The following is a 17,091-nucleotide window of genomic DNA, read 5'->3' as shown; positions in this document are numbered from 1 at the left end:
ATAGACAAAAGGGAAAAAAAAGGTAAGCAAAACCGAAGTAAGGGAGACGATAAAGATGAAAGAAATCACACAGAGGGAAGATAAAAGCATGTGATATTCTCAACAGTGTTAAAATAAATTATAAATATTCTATCTTTTCCAATTCAGTATAAACAAACTAAACGAGTCCTTTTTTACAAGAGATCAAAGGGAACTGCAGCTCAAGAAATCCAATCAGATTTCGTTTCCTTATCTGCAGAAGATCGTTGAGGGATTGCATAAAAGTTTAAGTTCGTTTCTGATCACTTCCCCTACTGTCATTGACATGTGGATCTAAAGATGCCTAATGATCTAAGTTGTTCCTGTACCTACAGATGTCTGAGTGATGTGTGATTTTTACCTCTGGAAGAAGCGGTTGCTATACAGCTGTGCACACTGTGCTGACTGTGAACTCTGTCTCACTGGCCAAGATGTCCGTGGGTTGGATGTTACGGTCGTACATGGGGTTCTCGAACGTAGCTCGTCCATTAGTGTTCTCATGGCCCACGTAACCGTTGAAGGGGACTTTGGGTCTTCTTCTAGAATGAAATGAATTGATATAATCCACAGATGAGTTGTGTTCACGTCAGCGTAACAAAGCTGCTATATGTACAGTGGAAATACAATACATGTCACAATATGATGAACTGGAAGCGGTTTTAACCAGAGACTTTAAACAAAGATGGACACGTGTCTCTTTTCCTCCCTTTGTAAAACAACGTGGGCAAAATATCTTGGGAAATGTACATAAGCCACTACCACATAAACAAATATATACAAATAATATGTTTGACATGATAAATATATATATGCATATATACGTAACTACAAGTCAAGGTAACAAAGGTGCATACAATAGCATTACAAATACTCATATAGATATCTATGATACATAATACAAATGTTGGCACATTTGCAATTTGTCTATTTAAGTCATATGTTAAATATGATAGTTATTGCACAAAGGTGCATCTTAGCTGTCAATCATGACGATGAACGTGATAAGAACTACCTAAAACGACAGAAACCATTTTTATGAAAAGGTTTTATTTGACTTTTTAGTTTTGCCCATGTCCAATATGCTAACACGCAGGGGTCAGAGTTGATGAACCATTCTGCTGCCAACCACCAGGGGTTGACAGAGATGATTTTGAGTTACCATCTTTACATAAAGTATTTTGTTCACACAAGGGAAGCAGTGACTGACTCACTCATTACATTTTCAATCTATTATTCTAACTTCAACCAAATACTTTAATCTGCCTGTATAGGAGTCACACATAATGATTTTTCTCATTGGGGTCAATATGTGCCCTATGCAAAACATCCATAACAGGTGAATGTATTTTGAACGGCAAATGCCACGCTGTGATGCTTACCTGTGTTTGTAGAGGTACAGAGCGAAGCCTGCAATGATCATAGCTATAAAAGGCACTAGGATGGCTGCCGCCACTGAACTGCTGTTGGAGGCAAAGTTGTAGTTTGGGATTTCTCTGTTGGGATCTATACTCTCTGCAAGAAAAAGAGATAAGAGATCAAGACTTTACTTCAGGAGAAAATGACTGCAGATATACGACAGTATAAAAACCCTATAAATAATACAAAACTAAGACCAAAACACAAAGTTCACAAAAGTCAAAGTGCATAGAACTTGGCCTGATAACAGTTAAAGACAAATAGTAAAGTAAAAACTCCACTCGTTTTAAAGTTTTACCAGTGTGTTTAAACATTTACTTCCGAGCCTTATTTTAATTTCCCTCCCTTCGAATTCCATTATCCGAACAATGACTCCTAATTACTGGCATCCAGAGCCAACAGCTATTAACTCATTTCAGTTTCACTCTCCAATTCATGGAGGTATGCCTCGGCAGCAGCGGCAGAGGAGTGACAGTCCACCTGTTTGCCACAGAGTGCCAAAAATGCTCCAATAAAGCACGAGTGACAAACAAGACGGAATTCAATTAGTGGGGTTTTTTGCGGCGTTTGCCAATCAGCCCCCCGCCGGATGAGCTCCAGCACACAGCACAGATGCACGAACACACTCACGGCTCGCAGTCGCACCAGCGCAGATTTAAACAAAACACGAAAAACCTCGGCAAAATTGAGGAGGGTGGCTTCCAAGACGCTCAGCCCACCTCCCACACTCATATCCGTTACCCTGGCACCGGCCCCGGTCCTGTGTTTTAATAAAGAGCTGTTGGCGCAATCAGTGTAAAGTGTGTGTGTGTGTGTGGGGGGGGGGGGGACAGAGGGTTCTGCACCTGCTGTTCAAGTGCCTTTCTCATTACACTAGATTTTCTCATCCACTTTAATGCAGCTTTCTTGCTGTATAAACACAATAATCGATGTTAGCAGGGCATAGCTTCATGCTCGGTACCGAATTCCTGCTCGGATCGGATCTGTATTTGTAGTGACGCTAACGCGACCACGGCTTTGCTTTTTAAAAGCTGATTTTGAAATCTGCCTCCATCTCTCGCAAGGCTCAGAAAGAAGACAGTGCAATAAGCATTATCCATTTAACTTATAAGCTTGATTTTATAATTTGGGATAAATGTACCAAATGAGGGAGGGAATCTGAACATGGAGGCTCTCGGCTGCATTAACCCTAACCCTAAGAATTATGTTTTTTAATAATCCACAACTGACAAACACATGAGCATGCGTTTAATTTAATGTATATCAGATTTCTCTGCACTGAAAAGTGGGATGAAGGCCAACATGGGGCGGGTTTATCCAAAAAGTCTAAAACCCCCTGTGAGGTGGAAAAGTCGTGATGCCTAGTCAGTGGTGGATGTAGCATTATTCTAAATCAGGGGCATAAAGTAATTTGCATGAATGTGTCACATCAAATACATGTTTCATCTCTTCATACATAGGATACCATTGACCTATTTAACTGGAGTGTAACAGTGGGTGGCAGCAGTAAACCCGTATTGTGACCTGGCAACAATCATTTAAGAATAGGTGCAAACCTCCCATCTTATTTTTTATTTTTTTTTATTGTTAAGCTTTAATTACAGCATTTTTATGCAGCAAAGAAAAAGTGCATCAACACGTGCAGATATAATCTTAAACATGCTATATCGCTCCTCCACGTGTGCCTTGTTAAGTAACCTTGGGGAAAACAGGGCACACAGGCGCCCTAGCAGTGCGGATCTATAGAGTCAGGATGTAAAGATTTGCTGTTCACATACTGTAGCAATAAGAAGAGTAATCACAGCGAGGTGGATGACGTGGGTGGGATTTGTTAGTCATCAACATAAAGCAGAATATACGGATAGCTGCAGCTTAGCATAGTTCAAGTTGCAGAAGGAAGCAGAGAAAGGACAAGAACGGTTATTTACTGTGTCAAAGCAGCGTGATGTGTGGTCACTTGATATGAAAAGCAGCACAAAGAGCTGTGCCGTGCGTGTGGGTGTCGTTTTATGATTATAAATCCTGTTTGTGAGCTGTGTTTGCCTCTTTTACGCTGGATTCACATCCTCCAGACGTCTTCTCGCATTTGCAAAAGTAAATGAAACACAAATCCAACAAGGCAAATCCCATGCTGTGAAAGCAATTGCTGCTTTGCTCAAGGACTCCACATTCAGTGACGACCAAAAGTACTGGCACAGTTACACCTAATTTGTTATTCGGGCTCTTTGCTACACGCACCCAAACTCTTTAAGGTAGGTTTACATAGTAGAAAATAGAAATAGAAACACATTTGGGGACGATTTAACCTTTTTAACCACCACTGACCACATTGCAAGGATTCAAAGATAACTGACAAATTGTTTAGTAAATTATTCTATCAGTAGAAGGAGTATTCAGTCAAAGTAAATGTCCAAATTTCAAGCCCTTACTTAAGTAAAATTATATTGTGTTATCAATACAATGGATTATTGCATTTTACTGCTGTAGATGGCTCTGTCGATGTTAGGGGTTGAGCTCACTTTATTAGCTTTTGGCTAGTTTAATATATAAGATTATAATGAGTCGGCGTGAACCACATATCTCTGAAATTTTCCAGCTCATACAAAAGTTCTGTTAGTATTTCACAAGAAGAGAAAACATATTCTTCTTATCAACACATTTGGAGATACATGGTTTACACTGTCATCTGAAAAGTACCTTAAGTTGTCCTACAAATATAGTGAAAAGCACAATACTTAATGCATAATACCCTCAATAGCCTCTTAGATGTAGTGGATTAGAAGCAGAGAGGTGTAATATTACTAATATAAGTACAGTATTCAAGTAAATGTGCTTAATCTCTGTCCACCACTGGTGCAGCTGTGTGTGTTGTCTAGTTCATGCACTAAAAAGCCGAAACATGGCTCCGAGTTGACTGAGGGTTGAGAGTTTCCTTTCTGGTGGAGGTGGAGTTAAAATGGAGAGTTCACTCACCCAGCCTCTGGAGACCGAACTGGCCAAAGCTTTTGCCTCTGACAAATCCCTGGTACACAAAGGAGTTGGATGAGGGGATGTAGGACACCTGGGGAGAGAGAGAGAGGGATGGAAGACAGACACGTCATGTGTCACATCCAGGCTTTACAAAGCAGCGTATCATCCGAGTGTCAGAAGCCCGGCGCATGCAGAAAATGAAATATCATGTCAAAGGAGCTGAGAGGTGCTCTTATGGCTGACATTTAATACAACACCTTTGTCTGCTCGAGAGCACAAACATCAACACGCTCGCACTGACTGCACACACACACACACACGACACACACTTTCACACAACAAGAATGCTCCACTTCGCACAAGAAGGGCGTGCACGTAGAACACAAGCATAAAAAAAACACACACTCACAAACACACACATAGTTGCATGTTCACACACTTACTGTGACCTGCTTTCTTAATTATATCTGGAGTGTGGGCTCACTGGAGGTGCTGGAGGTTGGGGCATAATACGGGAGAGAGGAGTGGAGTGGAGGGGGGGAGGTGGGGGTGGGGGGGGTGTCTGTCGAGTACTGATTACCAGGCAATGATTTAAGTGACATTTTAATTAAAGAGAAAACTCTTGGTGGGCCCTCCATCTCCCGAGAGTGACAAGGTGTATGTGTGCTTGTGCATATTTCACAAAATATTCACGTGTTTTTGTGTGTGTGTGTGTGTGTGTGTGTTTGTGTGTGTGTCTCTGTGTGTGTGATGTGACATTGCTGCAGCTACAAGAGAGAGATGCTGCATTGAGCCCGACCCTGAACTTGCACTTACATGTCCGTCCAGGGCCCAGTTGTCTATTTTGAACTTGTTGACGAATATCTCCACGGGGCCTCGGATCTGGTGGATCTGCAGCAGCAGCTGAGCCTCCTCCTTCTTATATGTACCTGCAACATGCAAAAAAGCATGACAGTGGTTTAGGAGCAACACTCACAATGCCCAGGGATCAGTGGTCGTCCCACGTAACCCAATTAAAAACTTAAGGTCAAGGTACTTTTTGAAGAAGAACATTGTGGAATACACTCCCCATTGATTTACTGTCTGCAGTATCTATTGAAGCCTTTCAAAAACAACTGGAAACCCATTTATTCACACTGGCTGTTCGTCTCACCGTGTACATTGCAGTGATTGATTCCATTTTAATTAAAATAAATACTTATTTCTCTTTAAATCTTTCATATCTGATCATATATTGATATATTTATTATAATAAAATAAATATAATATATCTTTAATTCTCAATGCAACTCTTTAATTTATTTTTAAATGATTATTCTTGTATAGGCTAACGTTTATGCTTTTACAATTTGTCGTGATGCCTTTAATATTTGATCTAAAGCACTTTGAAATGACTTGTTGAAATGGGCCGTACAAATGAATAAGCGTCTCCTTTGAATCCACTGTTTTTCCCACTTTTTGAATTGCTCATTTATTGTGCATCACTACTTGCTGGTGTTGTTCAATTATGTGAAGCACGTTCTCACTTGAACCTGAAGAGTTTTATGTGATATAGAGACAGTTGAAAAAAAAAAGGTTGGGAAAATAGTATAATTTGCTGATTGCTGTTGAAGTGAAAAGAATTTAAAAAAAATGTTATACTTTGTTTATATTCTTTGACAAGACTCAAAATACATTATATGTATTTTAGATTTCTCTTTGACTATCAATGTATACTGTCTTTTCCTAGTCATGTCCATACATCACTTGTTAATGTTACTTATTATGTATCCTTCCGATCTGTTGGTCATGGTCACTGGAAATGTAAACTCCAGGATGTCTCCTTCACAGATCCTGAACACTTTCTGTGTGTTCCGTGTACATGGGAGGAAAGAAACAAATCTGTAGCGCCTCACATGTTGTGTGTGTGTGAGAGCTACTCTATATAAACGTCCATTTCCTCTCACATGCATGCTGAGAGCAAACGCTGACCTAGCACAGTATTAAAGTACCTCAACTGTCTCATAGTCTAGTTTTAACCTTCATCATGCAGTAAAACCTTTTCCATCAGGATCTGTCAAACCAAGAATAATTTTCGAACAAAACTGTGCGTCTGCTGGGTAGGGGAGCATATTAACTCCATGTGACTACAAGGCAGCGTGAGGAAAATTGGAGTGGTGGTAATGTACAGCCAGGGTCTACATAGAACAAAAACATCGGCATTAAACCTAACCTAAACCTAAAGTCAACATCTGGATAAGCCAGAGTCATTTCGGAAAAAAGGGATGTGGACGGATAGAAGTTCCTCTCTCTTCTTCTCAAGCTTTTAACCCATTGTTGCCTAAACATCCTTCAAACACTTGGCATGTTGTGTTCACTCCTCCTTGTGTGTAACAGCCCTTTTGTTGACTTGACTGACCTCACACACTACTGTGTCTGGAGTAGCAACTTTTGTTAACAATTACAAATCAAAAGAGTATAAACTTTGAGAACACACCTCTGCATATGTTGGGGACTATTTGTCGCAGTGGATTGAGTGTACTAGTGACTATTTACGTAAAGATAGTGTATATATAACTTACTAAAACTAAGACTGTTTAATTCATAAAAAACTGTTTCGTTAAAATTAGGTGTGAACATTCAAACGTAATGTTAAACTGTTCAATAAAGTAACGGTACTTTTTTTTTATAGGTGCACGCTCTACAACAATCTATAAGCCTGAATCAGCAACATAACTTTCAATAGAGAGTGTGGCACTCAGTTTGTAGCCCGTAGAAAGTAAGTTTAAATACACCATAATGAAGATTGATAGCACCCAGGTACAGCGGAGTGAAGGGTCCAAGCCGTTACCGATGCAAATTCTGTCTTAATGATCACAGCTGCACAATGATTATGCCACGGGGGGGAAAAAAATAAAATGTCTGCTGCTCTGTAACAGCGGCAATGATCAGCTCCATGCAGGGAGCACATTCACTCTTTGTCCTCACTTGAATGTGTCTGACAGAAGTCTTTTTGGATAAAAGGCGATACAGGGGGGGGCTCTCATGTGAGACTGATGTCTAATACAAACGGAGAAGAGTCAAGCAGAATGTCTGAGAGCTGTTTTTTGAAAGGGTTGACTGTAACTTTCTGAGAAACCCACCTGCCAGTTTGAGTTCCACTCCGCTGTGGTCGATGAGTGTCCCGTTAACGCGGTTGCTAAAGGGCTCGAAGGCAGTTATGCTGAGCATGGCCGGCTGCTTCTTCCCCAGGTACTCGTAGGATCCCCTCCACAGAGAGTTCTTCGCAAATACTCCACCAGGGACTAAAAGAAGGGGGGAGGTGTAGCAAAATGCAAACATTTACTTAAATTCTCAGATATATACTAAAGAATATTTTCATTTCTTAAAACGACCCATGGCCATTGATCAAAAACGGACTTCCACTAAACCGAGAACCAGGGAGGGAGGTCTATTTTGCTGATTTGAATATATTTAAGATCAGAGGAGGTATTAATCAGTGACACAGAAAAAGCACTACATAAAACAGTGATAATTTACTATCATTATATACTGTAATAGAGATTAATATGAACCAAGTCAAGGTAATATTAAATTCTTTTTGGAATAAAATAGCCATGAGCGCAAACATTTTAAAATGAAAAAGGACCCGCCTCACCTGGTAATTTGGAGGGTGGCTCCTGTACTGTCCCCACTGGGCTCTTACCACTTGGGCGGTTATCAGCTGCAGGGGATAATAACACAACATTAACCAAAGACAATACTTCAACTATTTATCCTTTTAACAGGTGCATTGTGTTTGAACTTTTTAAACACAACAGCAGCGGAAGGACTCCACCACCTTAAGTACTTTCCATCTACCTTCACACCATATAACCCATGTGGTGCCCTGAGTGAGGCGTACCTGGGACAGGTCTTGCCCAGGTGTCCCTGCAGGACTACAGCTAAGTTGGAGACACAGTTTTGTAGCTTCAAGGGGAAGTGTCTTAATAATGCCTTACAAGTCACAGGGGGGGCTGGGGGTCTACATCGCTGAGTAAACGTTAACACCCACACGGACATGCAGTGCTAAGAGGGCTTTACACACAACTGCACCAAGGATGTGGGACACTGATGGTAGTTTGAGCACAAACATCACCTTGAACGAAAGTATACAGACACAAACGCACACACACTCCTCCAGCCTTCCACTTTATTAGCTGCCAGTCTTTTGAGCTGCCCCTCCATCACTGCATCCACAGGCGCTGTTAATGTCCCATACGTGCTAAGGCCAGTTCTCTTTCTTGCCTTTCACTTAATGGCATAGACATCACCTCTACATTTCTCTTTAAGCCATTAGCATTCGTCTACCCGAGATAATTGTGTGTTGATGACTCTATTTTTTCCCTATATGTATTTAGCCCAATGCTTATGGGTGTCTTAATGGCAGGCTATTTGTCTGCTGGACCTTGTTAACACCGCTTCGCCATTTATAAGAGGTACTTCTGCTAACCTAATCAATGGGATGCATTGGTCTAATCAGGTTTTGCCCCCTTGTTAATGTTTCAAGTATTGTATGTGTGTGTAGCTCTGAGTGTGTGTGTGTGTGTGTGTCAGTCCATGCTGTGTAATTGTGTGATGGATGGGCCATTCTACCCTGGCATGTGTCTCAGAATAAGCAAGTGTTAACAGAGCTATTCATCAACATTAGCTGAACCCCCAATTTCCCAACCTAAGGCACCACTGAATTGGGCACCAGTCAAGATCCCAGTGGTTTCAATAAAAGCAGCTAATGGAAACTGTTCATTATAAACAAGAGGTGAAATGTTTTAGATTTTTAATACATCCATGTGCTTCCCTGGGAAACTGGGTGTGCTCCCTTCTGTGGTGTGTGTTTCTGCCTGTATGTTTGGGCTTGTGTTACCACGCCAGAAGGTCAGACACATCTCCAGAACCAGCTGATCTCGACCAGTCTCCACCATCACGTTAAGTAAATCTCCTGGATTTTATCCTGACTTTAATCTCAAACTCTCTGACAATTGGCATAAATTGGCTCCATGGCATAAATCCAACCTACATGTTGGTATTCACGCTACTAATGTTAATACTATTATTGAAATGACCACCAGCGAAAGCACAGAAAATGCATGTATACACATATTTACATTCTAAGTATCAAATATTATCCCCATGCTCCCCTATAGATGGAACAGAACCATGTATGTACCTGCACACAGAGGTTGTTTTCCTGTCCAGCTCCCATCAGACCTGCATGTCCTGTGCTCTGATCCTCCGGCCAAGTAAAAACCCGGCTGACATGTATAGATGAGCGTGTAGCCAAGAGATGGCAGTTCAATGGCTCTCACATCAGCCTGGGCCGGCAGCTCTGGTTGGCTGCAGTGGTGGGCTGAGAGAGAACGAGGGGGAGAAACGGATTAAAGAGACCACAGAAGAAGAGAGCGGGATCTTAGAGAAACAGGTTAAAGTTGGGATGAAGAGATGAGCCGGGGAGAGGGAGCAGCGGCGTACAAAACAAAAGAGAACAATTGCAATGGAAGAGATAAAGTGAAAAAGCGCTCCTAGGTGAAGATGTGGGGTCACGAACAAGACACGGGATACATAGGTGTCAGACTTTGAGTAATGCAAACTTTGGCTGAAGGCTTTCTCTTCGTCTCTGCTTATGCACTGTATAGTCTTTTTTGCACTATGAGCATATTCCATTCTTACCAATGCACTCGGGTTGAAAACCACTCCAGGTGAGGTTGGGCAGACACGTGCGGGAAATGGAGCCCTGCAGTAAGTAGCCCTTCCTGCAGCTGAAGAACACAGTGCTGCTGATCTGTAAGAGGAAACACAGGAAGATGTGGACAGTGGACAAATCTAGTGCAAGCTGATTGTGCACACACACGTCAGTTCAATGATCACGCCATTATCACGATGATTCAAAGGAAACATATGACCTCGACTTTTGGACCTGAGGTAATTGCTGGTTTTAAAATCACATTTATAAACAAATCTACCAGTAAGAGTTTAATATGGTTCATAATGCCACATCAAATAAAAATGATGATTACTTAAGAGTCAACCATTGGACATGTCTCCACATCATGACATTTACATTGTTAATATATATTTAGAAAGTTTAAAGGCCTCTAATCAAAGGAGAAGTCAATCATGTGAGAAGTCAATAATTAAAACCCAAAGTCAACACGGGCAAATGTAAGGTACAGTGATAAAAGGAAATACCACATATTCACACCTGGTAGCCTTGACTGTTGTTCTGATTTCCAAAGAGAGGAGCGCTAGGGTCTCCACAGGTTGTGTGTGTGGGATCTGAAACACACACACACACACACACACTTCTTAAATAACTGCATCGACTACCATGTTAAAGCAAGTCCCATTTATTACACATATCACCTGCGATATATATCACCTTGGAATTTTCACAGGTCTGGTGTGAAACACTGAGATTACCAAGCACGCACGCACACACCCGCACACACACTACAGGACCTATACAAGTGGACATATATATCTACACACACAGTCACATTCACAAATCCTACAAAGTCTTTTATTGGTGATCTGAGTCCCTGCTCCGAGAGGCTTATAACACAATGACAAGCTCTCAGGCCTTATCAGTCCACACACCCACATAATCGTGACATAATTTCCCCCACAACAACAAATGCATTATATTCACCACCTCAAAGTTAACAGTAAATTCTCACTGGGTCTTATTTCCTTTGCAGCCTACGTTGTGTTGGGAGGGCGATCAAGGAAGCTTCAAATTCCTAATCGTGACAATAAAGCTGAACGTATACACCAGGCTCATTATATGCAAGTTGCCAAGGCCTGGGGGTCCGGATGAAATGTAACATTTCTTATTTCTCAAGGGGTCTCACTCAGCCTTAGTGCAGTCATCTTTGAATCGAGAGCCCAAACAAGGGGATGTAAAGCTAATAACAGGTTGTGCAAGAGTTCTATTTTAATTGATTAAATCTCAAACCCTTCCCACGTGTCAGGAGCTGTAGATTTCCATCAGTGTCTAAACAAAATTGCGGATAAATTATGCATTCAGGCAGAGCACTTATCAGTGACCCAAGGGCTATAATAAATTAATGTTTAAACTAACTATTATCGGGTCAAAGGTTTGCATGTGTGCATATTTTACACCTTCCTCCCTTTAACCCCTGAATACCACAACGGACCTAAGGGCTGAAACGGTGCCTTTTATTTGATGCGCTTTGGTGTTTTTGTCGACGCAGCGAGATTTCCTTCAGTGCTTCAGCGGAGAGTGCTTCACAAATGATATTACTCTTTAATATTATGTTACAGAGGGCCAAGATGGAAGTATGAAATTTAATACGGGTGCCAGTTTCACAAAAGTGTGTTACAAGCACTGCTTCTATAGAATTCACAAATGGTAAGGTTTAGTTTTGCAACTAGGACATTGCAGCTGAATCTATGAGCTCTATGGAGTCTTTGCCTGCTCATGCAAATCTTCAGTGAAACATGTTTAAATGCACAGGAGAGGGATCGGTTTCATATTGCAAATTGCAGTTTGCGTGTTCCAGGCAAGTTTGGTGAAACTGGGCCTTCGTGCAACATCGCATCATATCGACATGGAAAAGAAAGATTTGGCTGAACCGGCAGTCATTCTGAAAGCAGTGTTCTGAGCTGTTTTAATTAATTAGATGGACAAATCCTTAAATCTTGTTTGCCGGGGTTAAATAGTTTCTGCATGCGTTATTTTCTTGATTGCAAAACACTGGGGAGAACATAAGGGGTCAGAATTTAAGCAAGCTAATGGGTGGTGGTACTAATAGTGTTGTACACATACAATACTTGTTTTTCTTATAGAGTCCATAAACAATCGTGTCAACAGCTGCCGTTAACCGTTTTGTATCTAATGGCTTTGGTTATTACACAAAAGTATTCTGTCAAATTCAGTATGTTAGTCTCACAATGAATGGAGTCACAAATGACAAGCTTACCTATGCAAGAGGGTTGTGTGCCACTCCATGTGCCGTCATACTGGCAGTATCTCCTGGTAGAGCCCACCAGGACAAGAGGCGGGTAGCAAGAGAAGGAGACCGAGGAGAGGTAGGTGAAACCTCGGTCCTCTCTCTTTCCCTGGGCTGGCATCCCTGGGTCTCCACAGAACACAGCTGCAAAGATACAGGAGAGAGAAACATATGTGAATCCAACGTACTACATACTGCAGGCCTACATATTGTACCAATCAGTGACACTTACGGAAGCACTGCGGCTTCTCCCCGCTCCAGTTGCCGGTGCCCTGGCATGTTAACACGGTAGGCAGGGACAGCTGGTAACCTTGGTTGCAGGCGTAGCTGATGCTGGAGCCCCAGATGAAATCGGTACCCACGACCTGTCCGTTGGGGATGGTGGGGGGTGCGCCGCAGACGATCGCTACAAAGAGATGCATTGCAGGAAAACTAAGTCATATGATTTTAACAACACCTTAAAGAGAAAATAAAGCAAATTTTCTACTATATAGTAGTAGTACAAACAACTTTTTTTAATTTATAAAGAATTACTTCACAACGCAGAATGCAGATTTCCCTTGCCTGCACCCCAGCCCATAGGGACAACCCACTTGTTAATCAGAAAACAAAAGGTTCACAAAATGGCAAGTATTGTCTTTAACAGAAAAAGAAACCAAGGGGAAATAAAAATAAAAGAAATAAGAAAAAGGCTGCAAAACTAAAGAGAAATCGATTATCGACCACTGCAGCGCTGCGGATGTACACTGCATTCAAATTATTATAAATGGTGTCATGGATTCCAATCTTTGTAAGTATAAGCGTAAAGGAAAATTACTATTGTAAAAATTACAATATCAGAACCGTCCGTTTGCAGCTAAAACTCCACACAGCTTTACCTTTGCACTGTGGTTTCGTGCCGTTCCAGGTGCGATCCTTGGTGCAGATGAGGGTGGAGGCCCGGTCGGCGTCCATGGTGAAACCAGGAGAGCACTGGAAACTGACTGTTCGGTTGAACGTGAAGTCGTTCCCTACCCTCACCCCATTGGCTGGTACTCCAGGATCACCGCAGTTGATTACTGCATAAACATATAATTAAAAAAAGATAACAGGAAGTGAGAATACATAAATAGGCTAATACAATTGACTTGGAAAAGTTGAGAAGTTTGAAACCTTGTCATGTCTTAGCCACATTACCTGATGCTATAATTTTATTTCTACATTTCCCTGTGCTCGGTAAAGCAGGAAATCAATAGCAAACACACACTTAAGGTTAATACAAACAAGTAAACACACTATTTTAAACGAAACAGCGCATTGAGCTTTAAAGTTAATGCTCTGTTATATGTGCTTGACCCAAGCAATTCACCTCACCAGCAAAACTTAATCTAAAAAGAAATGTAGTTGATGGGTCTTCACAGGCAATTAGCACTTCATTTATGGCCCAACCACTTTTGGATGATACATTTCTACCCTGCATGAGTTTAAAAATATTGCTTAGTTTGCAACCGACAGACTTTTCAATCACCACCACCCATGGTGTGATTTAATACTTTTTTTTTTTATCTAAAAGCAGTGTCCTTGAGTGCTTTGATAGTCTACAGTTGAGAGCTTTTAGGCTGCATTGAGACTAAATCGTGTGATGGGTATCCCTCTGCAGTACCCCCCCACCCACTGGCTCCACAATGTACCACATTTATCCTTGGTTATACTTTTATATCCTGCAGGGAAAACAGTGTGACTGAGCAAAAGAAGGGAGAATTCCACTGAGTGACTCAGCAGCGTCGCAGCTCGGCTCTGCTGTAGCTGGAAAAGGAGAATCCGGGACAAACTTGTGCTGAGTTTCCTTGGGACAAACATAAAGGCATTATCACTGGAAATGCCTATGACCAGCGTTTCAGCAAAGCTTCCCAGGAGGGCGAGGAAACTGGGTCTCTTGGAAGTGTGATGTCTCGCCCTTGACTGAGCAAGTACTTGTCCGTCCCACTGGGCTGGTAAGCTGCTATGTCTATCTACCCTGGAATAACACCTACAGGGGCTGAGATGCACCGAGATGATAATATTATCATAGATTGTCATTGCCAAACAGTCCTTCCCCTGCCCCTGATGGTAGAGAGCTAAATCAAACTTTTTAATTAATGATCCTGACAGTTTATAGGGCTAATTATAAAAGTTTTAAAATGTATTAACTCTTGTATGGATATACCGGCGGTCCAAACTAAGTTTAGAGCCGCTAGATCTGCAAAGTCTGGAAACATTGATGGTCCCATTTTTAATTTGTGTCTATATTTGGACGGGCAGAACCGGAAATGTTTGGAAACAATTGACGTAGACACAACTTCTTGCTGATTGTTTTTTTTTGGTCATGAATAGCCTTCACTGATTCGTCATGCTCCTATCACATGACCCTCTCCCGGAAGAAAGCAGCCGGCTTCAGCCTCGGCCAACAGTGCAGAACGCGACATGGATAATCAATTACATGTGTCACTGACCCTGTTAAATTCAGTATTCATATCTATATAAATATCTCATTTAAAGCCTTGCTCTTTCTGCAACTAAAGACCAAATGTTTCCATGTGGTCCAGGGATATCCATTTTCAGGTGTGTTAGTATATGGACGGGGATGAAAACTGATATGGAGCCAAAACATTTGAAAATAAAAATGAAGTAGTATGGATGTAGCCCAAGTTACAGCTCAAATGGAGAAGAAACTCTATTCACATCTGAATCCCTTTTTAGCCTATAATTTGTTCGGGATTAGTAGAAATCATTGAACTAAAAGTGCCCTTATTCACATGTCCCCGAAGGTGTCCTGCTGAACTGTGTCAACACATATCCTTTCGCTCCCCACGGAGTCAGTGAGTTCTGAAATCCGTAATGGCGCCGCTCAGGGTTTTGATCCTCTTCATTGATGAGAAAAAGGTTCTCTATGTGACCCCTATTTGCCCGGGTCTCTTGGCTCTGCACAGCAGCTGTGTGTCTTTTGTGCGACATGATGGCAAAGCGCTGTCAGTCAGGCCTTTGCCATTTGAGGGGATCATTCTGTGAACCAGTGTCCAGTGATCCAGGGGAACCACATGAGTCCATCCATTGTTATAAAAGTACCAGCTGTTACAAGTGATTAACATGCCCCATGATAATCATTGTCCCCTCACATTTCTGGCCCAACATTACATATCTTGCATAATATTATCTACTTAACTTGCATGTCCCTGCTCTCTAATCCTGCATATGTATTCTGATGGTGCCGCCATGTTCAACCAAAGGGTAAACTAGTGATGCACTACTAGGGTTGCAAAATTCCGGGAATATTCAAAGTTGGAAACTTTCCATGGGAATTAACGAGAATTAACGGGAATTAACGGGAATTAACGGGAATTAACGGGAATTAACAGGAATTAACGGGAATAAACTGGAAATGTTGTGGGTAATTTATACTAACTGTATTTACCTTGTCATATACAGACATAGATATAAACATTTTGTTGTGTCATAGGCTGATTTGAGCCCTAAAGGAAACTTTGGGCACTTGACTATATGCTTCGGCATCGTTGTGTCATTCTTAACATAGGTCTTTGCACAGTATTTGCAAATGTACACAGCCTTTCCTTCTACATTGGATGGGGTGAAATGCCTCCACACATGAGATAGTGCACGTGGCATTGTTCTGTAGAATAAGATGAGAAAAAAGTTTGTAAAAAAATACTAATGCAATGCCAGAGATATAAATAGTTAGCCAAACAATTGGAATAGTCTGTAAAAATATTTTATAATTGATGGATAAATTAATGGAAATAGGCTAGATGAACAGATCAACAATCCTCAATAAGCATGTTAATATATTTTCCCCAGTAATATCATCGAAATTTACCTGACTAGTCCTGCACACTACAGCAGGCCTCAATAGCCCTGCTGTAGTGTGAAGGATGCTGGGAGTTATCTGTGCATGTGATGGAAGAATGCACAGTGGAGGGTTGAAACTCAACGTGCAGTGTGTGCTGCATTCCATACATCTTTAAAATAGAGTTTTAAATTATGTTTTTATTGCTCAGCGTTTAATTTGCATTGTTTTGTTTTTTTCAAAATTCCCAAAATTCCCAAGCTTAATATTCCCGTGGAAAGTTTCCGGAAATTTACCGGAAACTTTCCGCCCCTTTGCAACCCTATGCACTACACATAAAGATCAGATGCGATCAGATAGAAAACCTAGATGTGCATTAGACAAGAAAACAGGAAAGCATCCTAAAACTGAGCATGAAGACGTATTTAAATATACACAAAAAAAGACAAAAACTATGTATAGATGCAGTTTTCTGCGAGAGCTGTTTCTTACCTGAGCACTCAGGCATGTTCCCGGTCCAGGTGCCGTTTACGGTGCAGTGTCGGGAGAGCAGGCCGGTAGAGTAATACCCATCTCTGCAAGCGTAAGTGATGGATCTGGAAAATGTCAGGCCGTCGTGGATCAGAATCTGGGAGTTCCGTGGAGTTCCAGGGTTTCCACAGGAGATAACTGAAAAATGAAAAGAGACGGCCACAGAAAAGGATGAGCAAATATTTATTTACAGACTAAAGGCTCATGTATTCCGCCTGTACTTTCCAAAAGTGATAGTCTATTGTGAAATATCCCTTTAAGTCCCTAATGACCAGCACTGTACTTTGTGTGTGTGCGTGTGTGTTGGAACAGTTCTCATTTCACTACGTTTATCCATTCACTTATCTC

The 17,091-nt window shown here is 41.4% G+C and overlaps 1 protein-coding gene across 1 annotated transcript in view; it reads right to left on the bottom strand.

Annotated features, from left to right (window-relative positions):
* Nucleotides 1-397: 397 nt before the first annotated feature.
* The window catches only part of csmd2 (CUB and Sushi multiple domains 2), a 260,666-nt gene continuing 243,972 nt past the window's right edge, over nucleotides 398-17,091 (bottom strand). The window contains exons 59-71 of the mRNA XM_061092731.1: nucleotides 16,705-16,881; nucleotides 13,271-13,450; nucleotides 12,625-12,798; nucleotides 12,363-12,536; nucleotides 10,622-10,695; nucleotides 10,090-10,201; nucleotides 9,590-9,769; nucleotides 8,042-8,107; nucleotides 7,527-7,688; nucleotides 5,221-5,333; nucleotides 4,408-4,495; nucleotides 1,398-1,530; nucleotides 398-557 (exon numbers count right to left, since the gene is read on the bottom strand). Of these exons, the coding sequence (XP_060948714.1) occupies nucleotides 398-557; nucleotides 1,398-1,530; nucleotides 4,408-4,495; nucleotides 5,221-5,333; nucleotides 7,527-7,688; nucleotides 8,042-8,107; nucleotides 9,590-9,769; nucleotides 10,090-10,201; nucleotides 10,622-10,695; nucleotides 12,363-12,536; nucleotides 12,625-12,798; nucleotides 13,271-13,450; nucleotides 16,705-16,881 (1,793 nt within the window). The remainder of the gene's footprint in view (nucleotides 558-1,397; nucleotides 1,531-4,407; nucleotides 4,496-5,220; nucleotides 5,334-7,526; nucleotides 7,689-8,041; nucleotides 8,108-9,589; nucleotides 9,770-10,089; nucleotides 10,202-10,621; nucleotides 10,696-12,362; nucleotides 12,537-12,624; nucleotides 12,799-13,270; nucleotides 13,451-16,704; nucleotides 16,882-17,091) is intronic.

Source organism: Limanda limanda, chromosome 19, assembly GCF_963576545.1.
Source record: "Limanda limanda chromosome 19, fLimLim1.1, whole genome shotgun sequence".
Classification (NCBI taxonomy): Eukaryota; Metazoa; Chordata; class Actinopteri; order Pleuronectiformes; family Pleuronectidae; genus Limanda; species Limanda limanda.
Note: the sequence above shows the minus strand (reverse complement) of the source record. Positions and strands in the feature narration are given on the sequence as shown.